This window comes from Nelusetta ayraudi, unplaced genomic scaffold (assembly GCF_046127955.1).
Source record: "Nelusetta ayraudi isolate G7.1 ecotype Tasmania unplaced genomic scaffold, CSIRO-AGI_Nayr_v1 ptg000019l, whole genome shotgun sequence".
Taxonomy (NCBI): domain Eukaryota; kingdom Metazoa; phylum Chordata; class Actinopteri; order Tetraodontiformes; family Monacanthidae; genus Nelusetta; species Nelusetta ayraudi.
This window is the reverse complement of record NW_027466069.1, coordinates 5,380,445-5,400,209: the sequence shown is the minus strand read 5'-3', so window position 1 is coordinate 5,400,209 and position 19,765 is coordinate 5,380,445. Positions and strand designations below refer to the sequence as shown.

General features: G+C 43.5%; 1 protein-coding gene and 1 long non-coding RNA gene across 2 annotated transcripts in view; one reads left to right on the top strand and one right to left on the bottom strand.

The window, feature by feature from the left end:
- LOC142888373 (uncharacterized) overlaps positions 1–19,765 on the top strand; it is a 376,178-nt gene that overhangs the window by 334,692 nt on the left and 21,721 nt on the right. The window lies entirely within an intron of this gene.
- On the bottom strand, positions 33–18,916 carry calcrl2 (calcitonin receptor-like 2). Its single transcript, XM_076026610.1, has 13 exons — positions 18,758–18,916; positions 9,248–9,305; positions 8,247–8,412; positions 7,283–7,390; positions 6,984–7,096; positions 6,804–6,895; positions 6,110–6,239; positions 5,845–5,998; positions 4,993–5,053; positions 3,812–3,878; positions 3,084–3,302; positions 2,616–2,657; positions 33–2,388 (listed from the first exon to the last, which is right to left on the bottom strand). The coding sequence occupies exons 1-13, from the start codon at positions 18,805–18,807 to the stop codon at positions 2,086–2,088; spliced, it is 1,563 nt and encodes a 520-aa protein (XP_075882725.1). The 5' UTR covers positions 18,808–18,916; the 3' UTR covers positions 33–2,085.

Sequence of the window (19,765 nt, the reverse complement as noted above, 5' to 3'; positions counted from 1 at the left end):
TCATAACAAGAATACAAGTTAACAGCAAAATATTCTGTTCACAACTTTATTTCCCCTCACAGGCAGAATTAAAATATATACAATTAGAAATATACTAGAGATAATCATTTTGTTTGCCACTTTGTTGGAATGTTTATCAAATCTGAAAATCTGTCGGTTTCAATGGGTAGAAGACTTAAAGCTTTTGTTGTGTGGATCCACACCATGGGTCGGTTGAGAGCCACAGTTCTTACACAGAATATTTTCCAACTGTCTTATTATTCCCCTTGCAGTAGTGTGCCCTGATGTATCCCCACTGCAGCATTTGCATTCCTAGTACTTTATGCGTTCCTGTGGGAAATTCATTTTTATTTTTTATTTTTTTTTATTTTTTACATACATCACATTTAAGATCTGCTATGTTCCCATGGGAGAAAAATTGTTGTTGACAAATGCTGGTACAGCAAGGCACATGTTCAGGAAAAAAACAGCAACATATTAAATTAGATCTGTGTGAGGCATCAGTGAATTTATGCATATTGTGGAAAAGTACAACCTTTCTGAGTGGGGATCAACAGCACACTGAATGCTGACTGCAGCCAAAAACAAAGACACTTATTTCAGAAAACAGCCAACTGAACACGCCGCCAACAACCCCAAAATCAATTTTTTTTTAAATCTGCAGTTCTGCCTCATTTTCTTTCTTTCTTTTGTGAATTTGTACAAGTATGATAACTGAAACATAGTGAAGACTGGAGAAATTAAAATATATACATATATGTATGTATATATATATAGTTTTTCAACTGTTACATAAAAGCCCATGTGCATGCACACACAACTCAAGAGCAACAGTGCATGCAGCACCTTCTTATACAAAGTGCAAAATTAATTGCTGCTGCAGTGTCTTTAATTATAGACAGGAAGGCATACGACTGAAAACCAGTGAAGGTGAAAGTATTGCGGCAGCCCACATCTCAATCATGTCAGTGTCAGTAATTATTCTGTGCCGCAAGCTCTGCTCCTAGTTTCAATCAGGAGGACTAATAATGATCAGCACATGATTTAGTTCCAGGGAGTAAAACAGTTTGAGATGAGGCTTGAAATTAGCTGCACGCTCAAGTAAATATACTGCCCAATTTGTCATGTAGGTGTATTCCTACTCACGCACATGTTTCTTGCATTGTGCCTAGTGCAGCTACAGTGCACAGGCAAATTCTTCCTTTTACGTCCCAATAAAAGCAAAAAAAATAAAATAATAATCGCACAACCACTATCTGGAGACATCCTGAACGAGCTGAGACTGCTATCAACAAATCTGTTCAGACCCGTTCACATTGCTTACATCATTAGAAATAATAATTAAATAGGTCAATATCAATGATGTGTTTCTTCCTTGGCTTTTTTTTATTACTGTAAAACAATGTAATCACAACAACAAAATGGCAAGAATAATCAGTGGCTGCGAGTTTAAGCTAGCTTGCAGTTAAGCTAATGTGTTTGCTCCTTTTTTGTGAGAGAAAAGTTGCCGTTCTGAATTTGAACAGTTTGGAACTTTAGCCCTGTGTTCACCGCTCTGGCATGTATTCAAACTGATCTCCTTCATACACTTGATTTGTACACCGGCTTTCTGAGGGCAGGGGGTGGTTGATGTTATTGTATGGTATGACAACCAGAGGGAGCAAGCGGTTGACAGCTCACGTGGCTCACGAGTACATTGACATTCATTGGTCACAGTGGTGTGCGGGTAAAGCGTTTGAGGGCCTTAAAAAGGCTCTGCATTTGTGACGGTACAGTGACATTTTTTCTTTTTCTTCTTTCCAAACAGGAAATACAAAACAATATATAAAATACTGACTTACATAGCTCCATAACAGACAAAACACAAATACAAGTAACATTTTTTTTAGGGTTACGGGATGATAGCGTGACATAAATAATGTTGCTTTTAAGTGTAAATAAATTGTTTTCTGCAGTTTTTTTCTAGGAAATTCAACTTGTCACGTCTCAAGTTTCCTAAATTATTCGCGAGTTAATCATGCTTTTTTTCTTTTCTTTTCTTTTTTTTTTACACATAAGCGTGGGCTTTGTTGGTGTGTTCCCAACTCAGATGACTGTGGTCTCCATCTTCCCAGCATCCACCTCTCCGTTGCTGCACGACTTGCCCCTCTTCTGCTGCCCGTTGCCATTGGGGGTCACCTGGGCCAGGACGATGCCGCCTTCCTTATGTGGCAAGGGCAGGCAGCTGGTGGCGCTGGGCAGCTCCAGGCTGATGGTGGCGCGGCTGGTTTCGGTGAGGGAGGAGCTGTGGTAGCTGAAGTGGTTGTTGACCATCGGCTGCTCTCCCCAGCCGAATTTGCCGCAGTTGAACCTCCATTGAGCCCACTTCCGTTTGACAGCTGTCTGGGCCTGTGGGTGAACAGTGAGATTCAACCTAAATAAGCCTTGATTTTTAATTTTCCGTATTTTAATTACATTTTTTCCATGTTGAAGTAAGGTTAATTTGAATGAATGAATGATTTAATGGACATGGAGAATGCATCAGATATACCCATCAGCTTCTTTTCATTTGGCTTTTTAAGTGCACAATCAATAGTCTTGCCAGTGTTTAACATAGTATGATGGCCTTGACATACCTCTGAGTTGCAGAAACAGAATATGATTGCAACCATCAACCCCTGCAAAGTATGAAACGGTTCAAAATTAATTTATGAAAAAAAAAGTCCAGAAATTTCCATAGAAACTGAGCAGTGAAATTATTAATTTTTTACAGACAAGTAATTGGCATTGTCAAGGTAATACTAGCCTTTAAAGAACAGAACAGGCAACAGGCAGAATTTCCAGGTACGCAGGATCTACAGTATTCACTTCAGTTCAAAGGTCACTGCCAAGCGTTACAGTGCACTGCACACTGATATAACTGCTCTTCTGCGGTTACTCTTCAATATTTGCTTCAATTAAAATGGAAAACTTTTGATACCTTTTCAAGTAAAACTGGAGGTATTGATAATATTTAGCGTAAGTGGCAATAATGTGCAGAGTAAATTACCAGATAAATCTATAGAAGTATCAGTTTTCGAAACATAATCTTGTGCCGCCGGTACCTGGAAGTGTGAGAAGATGTGTATAAAGAAATTGTAGATGGCACTGCTGATGCTTCCCTCCGGGCTCCAGAGCAGAATGACGTACTCGATGCCCAGCAGTGGGATGAGGATGAGTGTGGCTCGCACCGCCTTCATGTAGGCAGTGCTTTCGGCGCAGTGGGTCTTCTTCAGCTTCGTGATCAGGACACGGACGATGTTCAGGAGGAAGAAGAAGTTCACCTGTGCAGGACGAAGACAAGCAACATCATACAGCCGTACCTGTACCTCTCTGTGTACTGTCACATGAGAGTGCCAGTGACTGGCCTGAAGGTAGCTGTGTACAGGCATCAAAAGCAAAACAGCTTCTTGAAATGGCAACAAAGGCTTAATCGCCTTTAAAAACACGTGGACAAGAAACATGACTATAAAGTAGACCAATACAATATGCACTTGTTTGGCCTCTTCAGAACATCTTTTTCTAGAATGTGTTTCTTGGATTCTTACGCATGCTTAATGTTTCCTAAACTGGTTAGTGATTAATCTCTATTGATTGTTCGATTGATTGCTGCACGTGGGAAACCTGCAAATGAAGGGTTAGTAAAGTTGCCTGAAATCTGAAATCAAACCAAAAGCCGCTAATCTCCAGCCGGCAGCAGGCACGTTCAGCACGTTTTGCAGCGCTTTAAGGGACAATCTGGTGGGGAAACAAAGTGCCAGATATACGTTTTCATTTTCAACACGCTACTCACAACCAGCGCTGCAGAAATGGGCCCATGGACGATGTACAGCAGGTGTGTGTGTGTGTCCATCCAACACCTGCAAAAAGGAGGCAGAGTGAAATTCCAAACACGTTTTCATAAAGATTTCAGATACGCAGGGACACAGACAAGCTTGACAGGTTCATAAGAAAACGCTCAAAAAACATTTAATCGCCTGTACAAAAAAAAAAAATTACAACTTGATGAGGTTAATCAATATATTGTAATTTCCTAAGGTCAAAGGAAGGCACCATTGCTTTTAAACTCCACAAGTAAGACTGTTACTGATGCCGTCTTTGGTGTATGTATGTTGGGGTGTGTGTGTTTCTCCCAACTCCGTTCGCCAGGTGGTTCCCCGATCATCAGCTGCATCAACGTCATCAACTGGGGGCCGGGGGGGGGAGTTCCTGCCTCCGCCCACCGTGATTCGCTGATCGCCGCCACCTGCGCAATGACTTGAGACGGAATCCCCGAAGTCATAAAAACTGCCGTGATCCTGAACGCAGGGGCGCAGTCTGATCGTGGCTGTTAACCCTCGTACTTTGTTTTAAATTCGTGTTTATGTTAGATATGTGCAGCACTCGTACCCTGTTTGTGTGAATCTCGTTTATGCTAGACATGTGCAGCACTCGTACCCTATTTGACTCCCGTGTTTGTGCTGGCTACGTGCGGCACTCGTACCCTTACCCTATTTGACTCCCGTGTTTGTGCTGGCTACGTGCGGCACTCGTACCCTTACCCTATTTGACTCCCGTGTTTGTGCTAGCTGCGTGCGGCACTCGGCACTCGTAACCCTTACCCTGTTTGATGCTCATGTTTATATATTTGTTTGTTGGGGAATTATTGGGGTCTTAGGTTTAGTTTTTGGTTTTCTTTGGGGTTTAGTTCCCCCTTGTTTTCTGTAGCCTTTTTGTTTAGGTTTATGGGTGGGTCCCTTTTTGGGGACGGTTGTGTCGGTCTCAATCGGAGACTACTTTGTTTATATTAAGTTATTGATTTGGCGCCACCCGCTGCCCCTCCTCTGGAGGAAATATGGAAAACCTGCTCCTGGAACTTGTTTGGTGGTCCGTTTTGTTACAAACCATTTCCCCTAGACACAAAGTGGTTCGTAACAAAGACATTTGCAGATAAATCCTTGCCAGAAAATTAACAAAGGAAAGGTGATGCTTTACTTGTCGTTAAAGAAGTACCAGCGAGCCATGGCGTATGTGATGGCAGGAACGACAGGAAAACCTTCGGAGAGGGAAAAAGAAAACAAAAGCATGAAAAAGTGACTGTGCAGGGACACCATCAGAAGCTGCATTTCAACGGTTTTGTTTTAACGGGCAGCACTTGGAAAAAAAAAAAACTTGAAGGGCATTTTAAAATCCACGACTGGATGAGTTTCAGTCATCGTATACCTCTTCTAGTTAATTTTCTTCATTTTATCCAGAAAGAGGGGGGGGGGGGGGGGGGATCATGTTTTCAGTAGTGAAACACATTTTTGAAATGGAGAATGGTTTCCCAATTTGTTTGTGCCCTCTACTGAGTACCGGTTTCCTCAAGTTCCTCAGTTTTGACCACAGTCGCTTTTTTTTTTTTCTTCCTGAGCATGATAGACTTGAAATGCTGGCTCACAAAAATGGGCATCATTAAAGACAAGAGGAGCCGCGAGGCTGCATAAAAAGCCGGCATGAAAAGAGCACTTAGCAGCCAACAGTCACATCCAGGCGCATTTTTGTTTCACTGCATTATGACGGAAAATTGATGTTCTCGGCTCTTCAATAAAAAGGAAAAGAGGAAAGCGTTCAAGACGTAATTGTCCACAGAAATTGCAGATGCTTTCACAAAATCGGGACAAGGCTTACATGTTGAATTCAACTAGTCGTTACTGATTCCCGTGTTTGAGGAAAATGCTTGATTGGCATTAAAAAGCGCTGCATTAATCTATCTTTCAGGTCACCTCGCTTGTTGCCTGGGCTCAGAGTCGTGTGTAAGTGCACGGCCAGGCATGAATGGCAGCAACACGTCTTCAGAAGGCTCACCCCATCCCAGCACGTAGTACCAGAAGAGCTGCTGCTCCCCCACAAAGACGGCCACAATGATGAGCGTGTGGAGGTAAATGCCTTCGCACAGCATCCAGAAGTAGTTGGAGGTGCTGGTGTACTGGTTGAGCACCGTCAGCATCTTGCAGCTGACCTGGAGATGGGGAGCAGCGGAGGTTTAAAGAAGAAACAAAAAAGAAAAACCGGAGCAGCAGGTTGTGTTTGTTGACGTGGCGAGAGGATTAAAAAGACCAAAGTGGCTCACTGGGTTGGTGGTGTTCATGGTTTGGTCATTGGCCGCCGACAGGGAGAGCCAGATCATGGTCACGATGGAGTTCAGGATGAATGAGAGAAAGGTGTTTTTGTGGAGGGAGACCCGCTGGCAACTCAGACTCCTGCAGGGGGAGACAGAGAGGCCAATCTGTAGCAGTGGTGCTATAAAAGGGAGAAAACTGCGTTTTTTCTTGTTTGTTTATCTGGTTGAAATTCTGACATTAGTATAAGCTAAAAACTGAATCGCCCCCACTCATTGGAAGGTAGATAAGTTTTTAATTAACACATGCAGCCTTTTATCACACAAATTAATTTTCAACAGCAACGAAGCAACAATCTTTCTACTGAGAGACTGAGCCGTCAGTGCTACTCTGTCTTTTCCATTGAATACAAAAAAAGACACAGCATCGAGGCTAATGTAATTAGCAGCGACTTGGCTCGGCTGCTTCCTCGTTGTGTTCTGTTTGTTTGTGTTTTGTCCATATTGCACACTTCTGTTCCTGACACGTAATATGTAATTTGTTGATTTCTACACTTGCATTTGGTATCGGCAGTTTGGTATTCATAAAGTTTATATACATACCCATATCACATATACATATAGAATGAGCGCAAAAAAAAGAAGAAGAAGTGTCTGCCTTTTAGGGACGCACTTCCATGGATGCGGTGGAAACATCAGCACTCACTTGAAGTAGGAAAAGATGATGAGACAAACAAGCAGGGACACGATGGACAGACTGTGACCCACCATGGCCATGTAGTAGAGAGCGAGCGCCACCTGCAGGCAGAGAAAGTGTTGTGATTCACCAGAGCTCACCTTCTGAGAGCTGACAAAAGGTCAGGCAGGTCAGACTACAATGGGCTACCTTGCGTCTTTCTTTGGTGTGGGCCGGACACAGGGTGTAGTTGCTCCACACTCTCTTGCTCTCTGGATGGTGGAACCACTGGCCGTCAGAATTACACACTTTAGTGACCTTCTCTGTTGAGGACAGTAAAGCGATTATTCTTTTCACCACTTCAGAAAGTTTGGATGCCAACGTCTGCAGCCAGGCGCTGCAAGTAACGACTTCAATTAGCATCTTTACTGATTATCACATTTAAAAAAAAGGGATTTATTAAACTGTCAGAGGACAACACGGTTAAGTGTTGTCTCTGCTTCTCTCACCATTAGGGTCAAAATCCAAGAAGTACCCAGGACACGGCTGCATGACAGTCCCAGGAGCTGAATCCCTCCAGCATAGCCAGCCATCCCAGGTGCGGTTACAGTAAGAGCCTACAGGGGGCAGTATAACCATAACGCATAATGTGCCAATATAGCAAAAAACAAACAAGAAAAACAGAAAAAGTATGATTCAAACAGGGAGCTGTGTGTAACCCTCCCCTCTATCACATAAGACCAAAACATTTGTGGTGTCCTAGAAACTATCAATACGCTGCGCCACTTCTGCAAACTGTTCCTTTAAGAAGGTCAACAATCGCCGGAAACCAGGCGGTCGCAGGTTTCACAGTGGCCCACTGTGAAAAGCAGCACAACACAAGATTTAAAAAAAAAAAAAAAAAAAGGCAGCTGAGGACGGAGAGGGAGTCACTGCGTGAGGACAAAAGGAGAACTTCCTGTCTTTCAGACTCACTTCCTCTCTCTCTCTCTCTCTCTCTCGGAGCGAGCACAGTGTGCTGGAAACTGCTGCTTAATGCATATTGTGCACCAGCACTGGGCACAGAGTGTAGCGTTAAATTCAAAAAATTACTCCATTGCATTGATCGGGATACATACACATCAAGGTCCAATAAAAGTTTTTTTGTTGTTGTTTTAAATGAATAATTTATTTCACTGGATCTAAATTGCAAAGTTTTTTTTGCAGCAGGCTGTAAAACAGAGGGCTAAATATTTTCTCTATATGAACGATATTTTAGTTTTGGAGACAGTTTGTAAGCGCCTTGGTTACAGTTGAGGGTAGGAGGGGTTATAGAGTCAGAGACTCAGTTAAAGATATATAGCCTGATGTTATTTACTTTATCTGAAATCCAGGCAGCAGCGAGTGTTTACATTTAAAGAGAAAAGTATTTCTAGCGCCGCTGCATTCAGAGCTGCGCGGCTCCACATAAAACCTGGCATCACAGCCCATCACCTGCATCCGTCCGCTGTGGTTCTGTGATGATCTTCAGGTAGCACTCGAACTGCGCAGCCAGGATCTGCCTACGGGACATTCCCGGGGGGCCGGAGATGCCGCTGAAATCCACCTGCTGCTCCTCTGTCATCGTCTCCTCGGCCGCCAGCGATCCGACGTCCTCGTACTGTGACACCAGGAGAGTCAGCAAACGCAGACGGATTAGAGATGATCCCACCGCATCCCCCCAAAAAAAAAAAAGTCAACAGGGCTGCATTTCCCCCAAGAGACGTTCTGCTACTTCTCGCTACAGCCATACAACCACGTGAGGTGACCAAAGCGTCGAATGGACGGAGAGCAAAACATTTTAAGGCAAAGCTTTCACTTTAACAGCATCAAAATGAGAAACCGTCAAATGCAAAACCTGCAGTTCAATCCTGGTTTTGCAGAAGCGACGATAATAATCCAGGAAGCGTGCCGGCCACTTTGTTTTTGATAGCAGCAATCACTGGTTGTCGTCATTCAACAGTTCACAAATTGTCTAACGAGGCCCAGACAAATGACACAAAAAACGCAATCCGTGACTTTGAAAAAAGACATTACTGATGTCTTCATAAAAACAAAAAACCCTTATTAGCTTCATGAGATCCAGTATCACATGTACAATTGTATTCAGTGGCGCGTTGTGAAGGACACGTGCAGGACATGACATTTCGGCTAACAGTTTTAATGTGACCTGGTCGCAGAGTTTACATACTGGCTACATTGGATGTGAAGGAGGAGGTTGAAAAGTGTGAGAGAGAGGAAGCTGATGTTTGAAGGATTGATCTGAAAAGTCGAGCTCACAGGCTAAAATAGCCAGTTTACATAAATTACACATTGATGTGCCCGAAATGTACTGTTGACAGACTGAATCTCCCTGTAGTTTAGCATGCTGTGTGTTTATTCACAAGGGTAAACTTTTTTTTTTTTTTTTTTTAACAAAGATGTTTTAGAGGAGCAGTAAAGACACAAGCACTCACCTCTGTGCCCAATGCCAGTGCGACTACTAGCAAGAGCGTTAGCGTCCTCCACATGTTTCTGAAGGTGAACAAGAAGAAAAGGAGTCATTGGTATTCATAGCACTAGATATTTAAGAAACAACAAAGTAACTGTATGTTGTTTTGACACATGAGGGCCACGTTTTAAAGCGAATATCAGAGCTTTGCTTGAGGCCAAGCCGCAGTAGCAGCTCTCGAAGTGTGTGTCCCAAGTTGCTACTTAATGTTTAACATTTTAAGCAAATATTTTCACAATGAAGAGACAAGAATGCAGCGTACCATTCACTCACAGCCCAAATATGGATGGACATTGACAACATGGAGAAACACGGTTAACTGCATTAGCCTTTTAGCTAACATGCGCGTGAGCAAGTCCAACCTCAAAAGGCTGAAAAATAAGCATATTTCAAAGGCCTTTAAGAAATTATTGTGACTATGAACATATATGCATAGCCTAGCAAACACTGAAATTTTTCAAAATGAAAAGCAGTTTCAGTACTACTTCACTAACTGTTGTTGTTACCTCCTGTTGACTAATCTGGCCAAACTGAATGTGCAATTTAGCAACTGTGCATTGAAGTGGGAAACAACAACAACAAATTTTCATCAAGAAATACGCGTTGATGTGTTTGGGTAATGTTTCAAAAGGCTTGTGCCTGTGTTTAAATTCGGCTAGTTAGCATGGGGGGCATATTTTGTATGCCTATTTACAACGTGTTTATAGTTCTCATCCATCAGGAACAGGAAGTTCATGCTCTACATGTCATTCCTCTCTAAACTGGGGCACATAAACACATGTTTTTGCTTTTTTTTTCTCAAGGGGTTGGGGGTTAAAGGGCAACAAGTTCCCTTTAGTGTTTCCAATCAAGCCGAAGCAGCCGTGCAAGTATGAAATAAACACTCAAATAGGCCTCGCAGGCCAAAAAGTCCTGTTTGTTTAGCTGTAAATCACAGTCTTTTTCTTTTTTTTTTTTTGCGTCTCCTGGGTCTTTGTGACATTTTTGATCAGAATAGTTCTGGCTGTAGAGAGACAAACCCAAATGAGCTTCAAATCATCTTTGTCTTTGGAAGTGAAGAGCATCAAATTATAAGAAGGATAAAAGGAAATGTGGGAGCGTTCATGTTTAGCCCTTAACCTTCACATTAACCTTAACCAGCCTTTCAACTTGCAGCCAGTAAGCCATTTCTGTTGCAGCATGGACACAAATTACTCAGAAAATAGGTGTGAATTATTATTATTATTATTTTTTCCGCTTCAATCCTCAAAAACCCAAATCTGGCGATTGTATTCAACCAATTTCCCCACATTCACAGGACATTCACAGTCATCCAAACACATTCTATGTGTTGGATGACTGTTCACATGTTCAGGATGTGATTCTGGTCGATGAAGTTATAGCAGCATATTTTTTCTGAAGCCTGTAGCTCCTTCAAAATTAAAAAAAAGAAAAAAAAGAAAAGAAAAACCCGAGAAGTTTTTTCACACCATATTGAAAGGAAACTTCAACCTTAGTGGCTGTTGCGTGAGGCCAACAAACTCAAAACAACAAGGCTGTGACTCTACTCTCGGAAAAAAATCACACCCTTCTGTTCGCCCTTTACTCCTTCCTCAGTCTGGCTTTGACATACACGACTAAAACAAACAACCCAATCATGATGTATTATCCATGACTTGACCATTGAAAAGCCACAGGATCCAAAAAGGTGTCGTCTCTTCGCAAACACATACAGTATGTGTGCAAAATTCAAGCCACACATTTACTCCCTCTTCCCTGGATGCAAACAGCAGCCGTTCACACTCAACACACTTTGCGATTCCACTTCTATTCAATCAGAACCAAACAATGAGAGTCTTTTTGTCCGCTGTGTACACACTTGTAATGGCAACATATTGTTCCTCATCGTGACATTGTAAATCCAAGGACACCAGCGCGCACACACACACACACACACACACACACACACACACACACACACACACCTTGGCAGCCGTCGCCATGCACCATTGTCACCCATGGACTCCGAGGACAATCTGTGAACTGCGGCTTAGTCGCTGTGGTTTGTCCTTTTGTTTCGTGGTGACAATATGACTGCATGGCGCTAAAATTCTCACTTCCTCCTGCCGGTTCATCACATCCCAGACGGTTTGGCAAGGTGACTGGGGTCGTCTGACACAGTGGCCAACTTTAAAGGGAAACCCCTCTGACAGAAGCTACGGCAAGAAAAATGAGACCAAGACTTTGTGAGCTTAACAAACTGAGCAAATCGAAATTTTATGCAATTGACTGAGCAACTTTGCATTAATTACTTCATACTTTTAGTAGTTTATCCAACACACTCTCTGGATTGCCAGCACATTTAGCCCTCTGTTTACTGTCTCCTGCTAAAACGCCAGCTTTCAAATTCCTGCTAAAGCTGAAGCTTAGTTGGACCTTCAACATGTTTGTCAGAGGGCGGAGCCAACACCTGGCTGGGTGGGTGTGGTCACTAACCTTAGAGAGGTACAGGTACCCCTTTGTGACATCCCAACTGACTGATTTGTAGTTTGTGCTCTTGTGAAAAGTGGAGGCCAGTGACACAGAATATTTTTAGAAATTAGAACTGGAATTATTTTATACAAATAAAGACATATTTGGGGGAGAGAAAAAAACGGACAACATCTCATGGATTTTTCCCGATGCTGCATATGAGGCCAACCTCACTCATACTTTAGGGGGTGGGCTGTGCAGCTGAATGTAATTTTCCAGCACCCAAATAAAAGAATTTTGCAAACAAACTGCCGCCGTCTTCCATTAAAGGAATCCGGATTTCTTCCACCACTGTGATGTTTGGATGGCCTGAGAGCATGAGTCATTTGTCGAGGTGGAAAGCATGCACTGCTCGTCGAGAAACAGCTGTGGAGACCAAACGGGAGTCGGAGAAGCCCTTCGCTAACAGACACAAGGAGGAAAGTCACTTCGCTGTTTGACTCTGTAGGTGCCACTTCTCGAGGGCTGGGCTGAGCTGCTGCACTTTTGAGTTCTGCCATTTGGGATCCGTCGCTGGAAACAAAAGAGTGAAATGTTGTGTGATTGTGGGAGTTGCCCCTGCATTGTTCCACTACCTCAGCAGCTAAAAAGAAACTTGACATCACTCAGGTTTCACTGGGTGACGCTTCCTTCCTGTCTCACCCACAAGTCAGAGCAGCTAACAGTGGACTAAATCACACCAGCTTCACATCAGAAGGACATTTCTTCATTTGAATTTTTAGGATTTTAATTTCAGATTTTTGTTTTTTAATCCTCGCATCTTCAGATTATCTGTGCTAGGGCGAAAACACACTGGAGACTTTGAGCCTTGGGGTCCTTCAGCTTCCATGAACTCCAAACTGAGGAAATTAAACACGTGTTGTCTGAGCCAAAGCTCCCTGACACACACCCTCTGGTCACTGGACAAGACAATTTACCTACATATTGGTTTGACTGGTCTGTCACTGGACTTAATTTACTGGATTTAGTTTGTTTGGGATTTTTTAGTTTTCTTTTTTTTTTTTTTTTTCAGAAAAACTGGCCTCAGTGTCAACAACTTAACCTTCCTCCCTGGCGGGAACACAACTTAAAGGCTCAGTGTGTCAAAATTAAAATGTAGATCCAATTAAACACAAGACAAGACTGTGAAGATGGACGGCGACGTTAATGCTGTTTTAACCGCCAGAGTTCTTTGATTTTCTGATCTTAACCTCATCCCAACCTTCAACAAATCACCACTCTGTGAGCTTGTCTCCCCTGCAGGCTCATAAATCTTCCTACGCCGGGCCTCTTTCTCTACATCGTTATCAACGTCCTACATTTCTCAGAATGTTTTAAGAAAAACTGAATTATGTTTTTTTTCCGACTGGATGTGGGTGAGAGAGGAAAAAACCCACAAGAGACTGAAACTTTGACTTTGTCAGTGATGTACTGCAGTGGAAAATCCTCCGGAGGTGTTCACACCAAAGCAGCCGGCTTTCCTAATTTGCACCAGATCAGAGGGCAGCTTTCACTGGTCTTGTGCACACAGCTCCATCTGAAGGTGACGGTGGACATTTGAAAAAAATAAAATAAAATAAAAAATTCACTGTTGGCAATTTGTGATGAACCAGTGAATCAAGACTCGTTGTCTGAAGACTCTGGCACTTTGTGCTTTTTTTTACACATCCACCACATTTGTCCATTGGGTGGAATTCTTCTGTCCAAGATGAATAGACAGAAAAATAAAAAGAGAAAGGCGATTAATAATTATTACCACACTTGTCGAGCCAGAAGGCATCTTTGTTAAATCCATAACTCTGTTTTCTCTTCTGGGAATCATGTTTGTAGACACCAGTTCTTCTCACAGGAAATGATTTGTAAATAATACACTTCCCGTCACTGGTGCAAAGAGCGTTCAGACCGATGGCGATCTGCTCCACGGTTGAAGAGTCCAGTTGTTTTGACGGCTGAGTTCAGGTCGAACCAAACGATTTCCAGCAGCAGGTTGAATCCTCGAGCCACCTCGGAGTCGTTGGCTTTTATTTAAGCACCGGGTTCAGGGACTCTTTCACCCTCTGCGATGGTCCCTGCGGACCATCATAAAGACACAGAACGGAGCAAATCCAAATACCGTGTTATCTTGCTGCACCACAATTGGGTTTATTGGCCCTTCACCCAATGAAACGGACTGCAGTGACGTAAAACGCTGTTTTGTCTTGAACTCAGAGGTCAATACTTCTTGACGCACGAGCAGCAGCAATTTCAGAAAAAAAATGGCCTTTGCTACTGCAATGAAAAAAATCTGGATTTCTCAATACGGCTTTTTACAAGTTGAAGTGTTTTGATTTAGGCAGAAATAAATGGCTGGGAAGCTTAAAAAAAAAAAAAACTGCACTTAAGCTGAAAGAAGCCAGACACACTTCTAGCGCTTGAAGCAGAACAGTACAGAGACACAAAATTAAAAGTGTTTTTAAAAAAAAAAAAGCAGCCATAGGAGTGCATTTCTGCCCAGAATACGTCTTGTGACGCTGCCGATGACAAAAGAGAAGAGCGGCTTTCATTGTCAAATGATGCTCTTTTGCAGATAACTAAAACAAACACAAATACAAAAGGAACAATCGCTGCCAGCCGCGGCGCAGACGGGAGTGTTTTCAGGAGATAAGATTAAATACCAGAAACACAACACTGGGGAGAAACTCATAGCAGAGGACATAAACACAGACAGTTACAGCAAAAATAAGAAACTGTCGGTTTGACCCTGATTTATGTCCCACGGTGAACAGCTACCATAACATCCGACCCATTTGGGCCTGGGGTAAAACAAAAACAAAAACAAAAATTTGGTATTGCATGAAAGGTAAAATGTAGGATTATTTTGAAAATTACTTTAAATAGGCAGTTAATTAATCAGAGGAACCAGTCTCGTCTTCAACAATTCCAGTCTGGATCATATTTAGAGTGTATTGGAATTGATAAACCAATTGGATCAATTTTTAGGGACAAAAGCAGGAAGTGAATGCTACAACAACCGCAAACGTCAGAGAGGAAATTGTCCATTTTATCAAAGGTGGATGTTAATATTGTAGTAGAAAGGGGATGTTTGAGCCACCGGAGGAGTTTCTTGGTAGTGGTCATGTCCGTATGGCCAGGTTAGACGAAGGGTGAAGGTGGAGGAGGACACTTATATGCTCCTCTGTCATCCTGCAAGCACTTCCTCGCTTCTCTCTCTGCCTCTGGACGGCCCCCACAGGATAAAAATAAGCCATTGTTTGACACACACACACAAACACACACACACACACACACACACACACACACACACACACACACACACACACACAGGGGGCTGACATCTTTATCACCTTATAATATTAAATCACTGAGACGTCCACATATACAGTAACAGAAGAAATTGGCAGGGCAATACATTTGATAAAAAGTTCAAGTTCAAACTTTCACTTTCAATCATGGCAAACAAAGATACAAATATATATATATATCAAACTCCAGATTATAGAGTTATCCGGTGAACTATTTACCATTTCAGATACGGCAGTGGAACTACATACTGCTAGGCTACAGACTGGCTAATGTGCTTGGAGACACAAATCTGATTGACTGCAAAGCTACCATGCAACTTCTTATGACAATTACCCAAAAACAAACAAACAAACAAACAAACAAAAGTAAATTGCCAATTGCACCTCGCTGTTTGAATTTGACAGAGCGCCTCCAGCTTGCCAGCTATAGGACTTAATAAGTTTGGTTGCCTGCCAGGCACCCTCAAACAAGACGATCTGAACCATCTTGCTTGTTGCGTGTACCAGGCCAGTCAAGTCTGAGCTTCTTCTAAATCTGCGAACCGTCCAAGCAAATCTGACCCCCCTGGTTTTAAGCTAGGAATCAAATACAGTAACACTTTAAAGCTACGACTCTCTTTGAAAATAACAAACATCAGCAGGCTGAGAGATGCATTTCACACAGGGACACACAAAGCCTTTTGTGTTGCCATCCAACTCGTACACACGCCGAGAGAGCCAACAACCAATCAACACTCGTAAGACCCCGTTATGTAACGACCACATGGAGCTCCTGCTCCAGGGCAAGCAGGGTCCTTGAACCTGCAGCCAGAAGGGAGCAGGGATGGAGGGAGGGGGCAAAGTGAGTACGAAGGGACGTTCCACACCTTCAAAGAATTAATACCTTGGGATGCGCTCAAACGTGGGAGCGAACCCCCACAGCTGCAAGTCGATATGCAGGACAATTATTGTGTTGCATTTTGGCCCGGTTCTCATTGGGCATCAGATGACATGTGCACATCTCTTACCCTTCCCCCACCCCCAGAAAACCCCAGACGGAAACCTCCTGAAATTTGTCATCTTCAGAAGGAAAGCTTACTGTTGAAAAGTCGGACCACGTTAATAACTCATGAGAACCGCAGCATTGCGGGGCAGTTGGAGTATGAATGATTATCTACTTGGTCCATTTCCCATCACCGGGGCCCAAAAATAGACCCTCCAGCTTGGAGCAGTGCCGCTCTTATCCTCAGGGGGAGAGTAAAGGCAGCGGGCAGGACGTTAGATGAGAACAGAAGCTTTTTTGATCCCCAAGGCCACACAACGATACAATGCGCCCCAATACATACAACAATATTGCCTTCAATGCAAAACATGTCCTTCCCTGGCCTGGCGGTTCCCCATCCTCAACCCACCGGTTGTAGAGACCCTAACATGGTCTCAGATACAGTAAGTGGTCAGCCTGACTCTGGCCTGGCCTCACCACCCACACATCTACTTCAACTCATCCCGCAGCCCGGTGTGACTCAAACTGTGAGACATTTCATAAAAACAACGCTCCCACACTCGGTGAGGGCGGCTCCCCGTCCCTCCCTCCCCTCAGGCCCTCTGGTCGAAAATCAAAAATCTCATCAAGGGTAAAAAGAAGAAAACAAAATCAAACAACAGGAAATCTTCAACTTATTAGTTTGAAAGCCAGACCCTTCCAGTTAACCTCCCGCGGCAGCTAGCATAGGAGCATGTTTATTCAGGTAATATTGGATGGGGGGCAGAGGGTGCTATATTATGAAAGGGGTAGGATAGTGGGATGGCGGGGGGAGGTTGACCGCGGAGAGCGAGCAATGTGGTGGCCGCGACCAAAGTAGCAGCCAAAGTGCCTATTAATACACTGATGGCTGCGTGGCAAGAGCAGGCTGTTCCAGTCAGAGGCACGCCGGGACACTGGCAGAGGGTTGGGGGGGTCGCTGGAAGTTTCCCACGGGCCGCCACGCAACAGGCCGGGGGAAGTTGGGGATCTAGGGAGTGTGTGTGTGGGAGTTGGGAGTTGGGCTGGGAAGGGGGGGCAAGCAGGCCGGCTGAGATCGGTGCCTTGTTGGCAACGGCTGGAGGGAGGGCCGAGGGGTCGCTTGCTGACTCTGCCAGAGTGAAAGTGAGCCAGATGTAAATGGGAACTTGAAAACAGCGGAGGTGCGGAGCGCGTTCCTCCCAGCGATAGACACTGGCCCTGCACAAATGTGCGGCCGCAGTGGGCGAGGCGAAAGACGCAAGGGGAAGAGGACAAAAGTGGGAACTCAATGAGGGCGCACGATAAATCGGCCGCAGCATGTTTGTATTTCTGTGATTGTATTACGACGATCGCAGCTCACACAAATCATCCGGCCAAAAGACGCGTGCAGATAACGCACGTCCGTCGAGGCGTTGACACACACAACCGGCGACACTGCTCTCCCCGCGTGTGCGTCAACGCCGAATGATGACAGTCTTTGTTTACGACCTTGCATGCAAAAGTGGATGGAAATTTCTTCGGCTAAATTCAAATTCACGGATAAAAACAACGAGGCACCGCTCGGAGCATCCAGTCCGAGACGTACAAGTCCACGAAATCTTTGACCGATATTACAGTTCTTCATATCTCAGACGTTCCAAATGCTGGACTCCAGTGCAAGCAGACCTGCACCATTAATCAACCAAAAATAGCCATTTCTAGCCCTCTGTTTACAGCCTTCTGCTAAAATCATGCTTTTTTTGTGGTATTGCAAATGTCTGTTTTTCATACATATGTATTCCAGTTCAGGCTTTCTGACTGACAGGATGGAGACACAGGGTAAACTCAGAGTTTTTGTTTTCTTCTTTTTACTAATAGCTCTTTTTCTTTTGCTTCAGTTGCTTTGCTAAAAAGTTTTTGAAGAGTCACTTTCATTTGGATTCAGGACCAAAGCGCAGAGAGTTCAAAGATGAAATTGAAGCTGAAACTTTTCAACATAATTTTGTCTTTTTATGTGCAGGTGGTTGCGTCACACTCTGACGGACTGACTGACTCGTAGCTTCCAGTTATTGACCAAGGGTCCGGCATCCGCTCTTACCTCCTCCTTGCCTCACTTTAGATGTTGACCTACGGGCTCATGTGCCATCTGTCGCCTTGCACATTAGCAGAGACAGTGACCTTTTATTTATGCGCGTGACACGCTATCATTGTTAACCTTTGTTGTGGAAAGTGTTTCTGGTCATATGGCACTTAGAGATGCAACTGCAGAGTCAGGCGAGCAGCCAGTTCAGGGCGTGACCTTCCCACAACCTGGCTGCATCCCCAATGATACAGCCGCCGCACAACAATCCTGTAGTTTTCTTCTGAATAAAGTATGATTAAAGTTCACATAAAGGCTGGAGTGAACTTTCCCAAATAAATTACTAATAGTAACGGAAAGCTCTTTAACCATCTTATTGACATTATATTTTAATATACCATGCAGGACGGCAGGACAGTAACGCCGAATTTTACTTGATTGATGTTTCCAACCTGTTTTTTGAGTGACTAAAACGTCTCAAAGTGGCAATTATTAAGCCCATCGTTTGCTTTCCGTTGCTCTCCAGCCGCCTCAGACGCATTCGCATTCAAACCGGGATTCATTTTGACAGAAAAGAGCGCCGCTGGCTGTGACGTCAGCAGGTGTCAGTCAGAGTGCGGGGGGGAAACACTTGTTGCTTACCTCCTGTGTGCCGGAGCTGTCAGAAGGTCCTTCCCTCCAAATATCCCCATGCTCGCATGATCCCCGCCGAGGAGGATCTCATGCTGCTCCTTTGTCAACACTGACCAACCTCGAGCCCACTGACACGGCAGTCCAACCGTGGTGGGGGCGCTGCTTCCGGTTGGGCACTTTCTAAATAAAACCATCACTTCCACGTTTCTCCCATTCGCTTCTTGTTGTTGTAGGGTGACTTTTGCAAATGTTTAGATTACCTCATTGAGTTCTTACGCACATATAATGGACAGCAAGACATGATTTTCATAAAGATAAATGAAGTGTTTTATTTTGGCAGAACTTGTAAACTTCTGGCACCAGCCTACTTCAAACTATTGGAGTACTCTTGACGTTCTAGGTCAAAGTTGCAATTCTATCACCCCAACACTTTCCTTGGCAGTTGAGCTCAATTGTTGTTTTCTAATTATCCAAACAAAACTGTATTTGAAGTGGAGATAAAATATGATCTCTTGTCATAATAAATTGTCTGTTTTAACATGTAACGGCAAATGACAACTCGCAGTGTATTATATTTAAACATAACCTAATATAACATGACGAACCAGATATCGTTATTTAAAAACACGTTTTAAAGGACTGCGATAAAGTTTTTTCCAAATTCGAAATGAAGAGCCTGGCCGCCCTCTGCTGTTTGTATTTGGTAGAAGACATCCCACAGAAATACAGAGGTTGGGGGGGTCTTAAATCAGAAAGGGATAATGCGATGCTTCACGGGCATCAAACAGGTGGACATGTGACATATTCACAAACTTTATTTAAAATTCAGTGTAACTTTGCGATCTTCGTTTCACCAAGCTGCCACATCCCTCATGAAAAGGTAAGGCATTTGTCTTCAAATATTATATATATATATATATTTATTTATTTATTTGGGATTTAATCATCATAAATTTAAGATGATTGTCTCTTGGTACGGCAATATTTTTCCCCCGCTCAGTAATTTTAGACAGGCGC

Excerpts from the sequence above, each read along its gene's own strand:
- calcrl2 (XM_076026610.1), bottom strand. The coding sequence starts at position 18,807 with ATGGGGATATTTGGAGGGAAGGACCTTCTGACAGCTCCGGCACACAGG. Across the intron at positions 9,306-18,757 it reads ACAGCTCCGGCACACAGGAG|AAACATGTGGAGGACGCTAA; the intron begins GTAAGCAACAAG and ends GTTCACCTTCAG. Across the intron at positions 5,054-5,844 it reads GTACTACGTGCTGGGATGGG|GTTTTCCTGTCGTTCCTGCC; the intron begins GTGAGCCTTCTG and ends CCCTCTCCGAAG.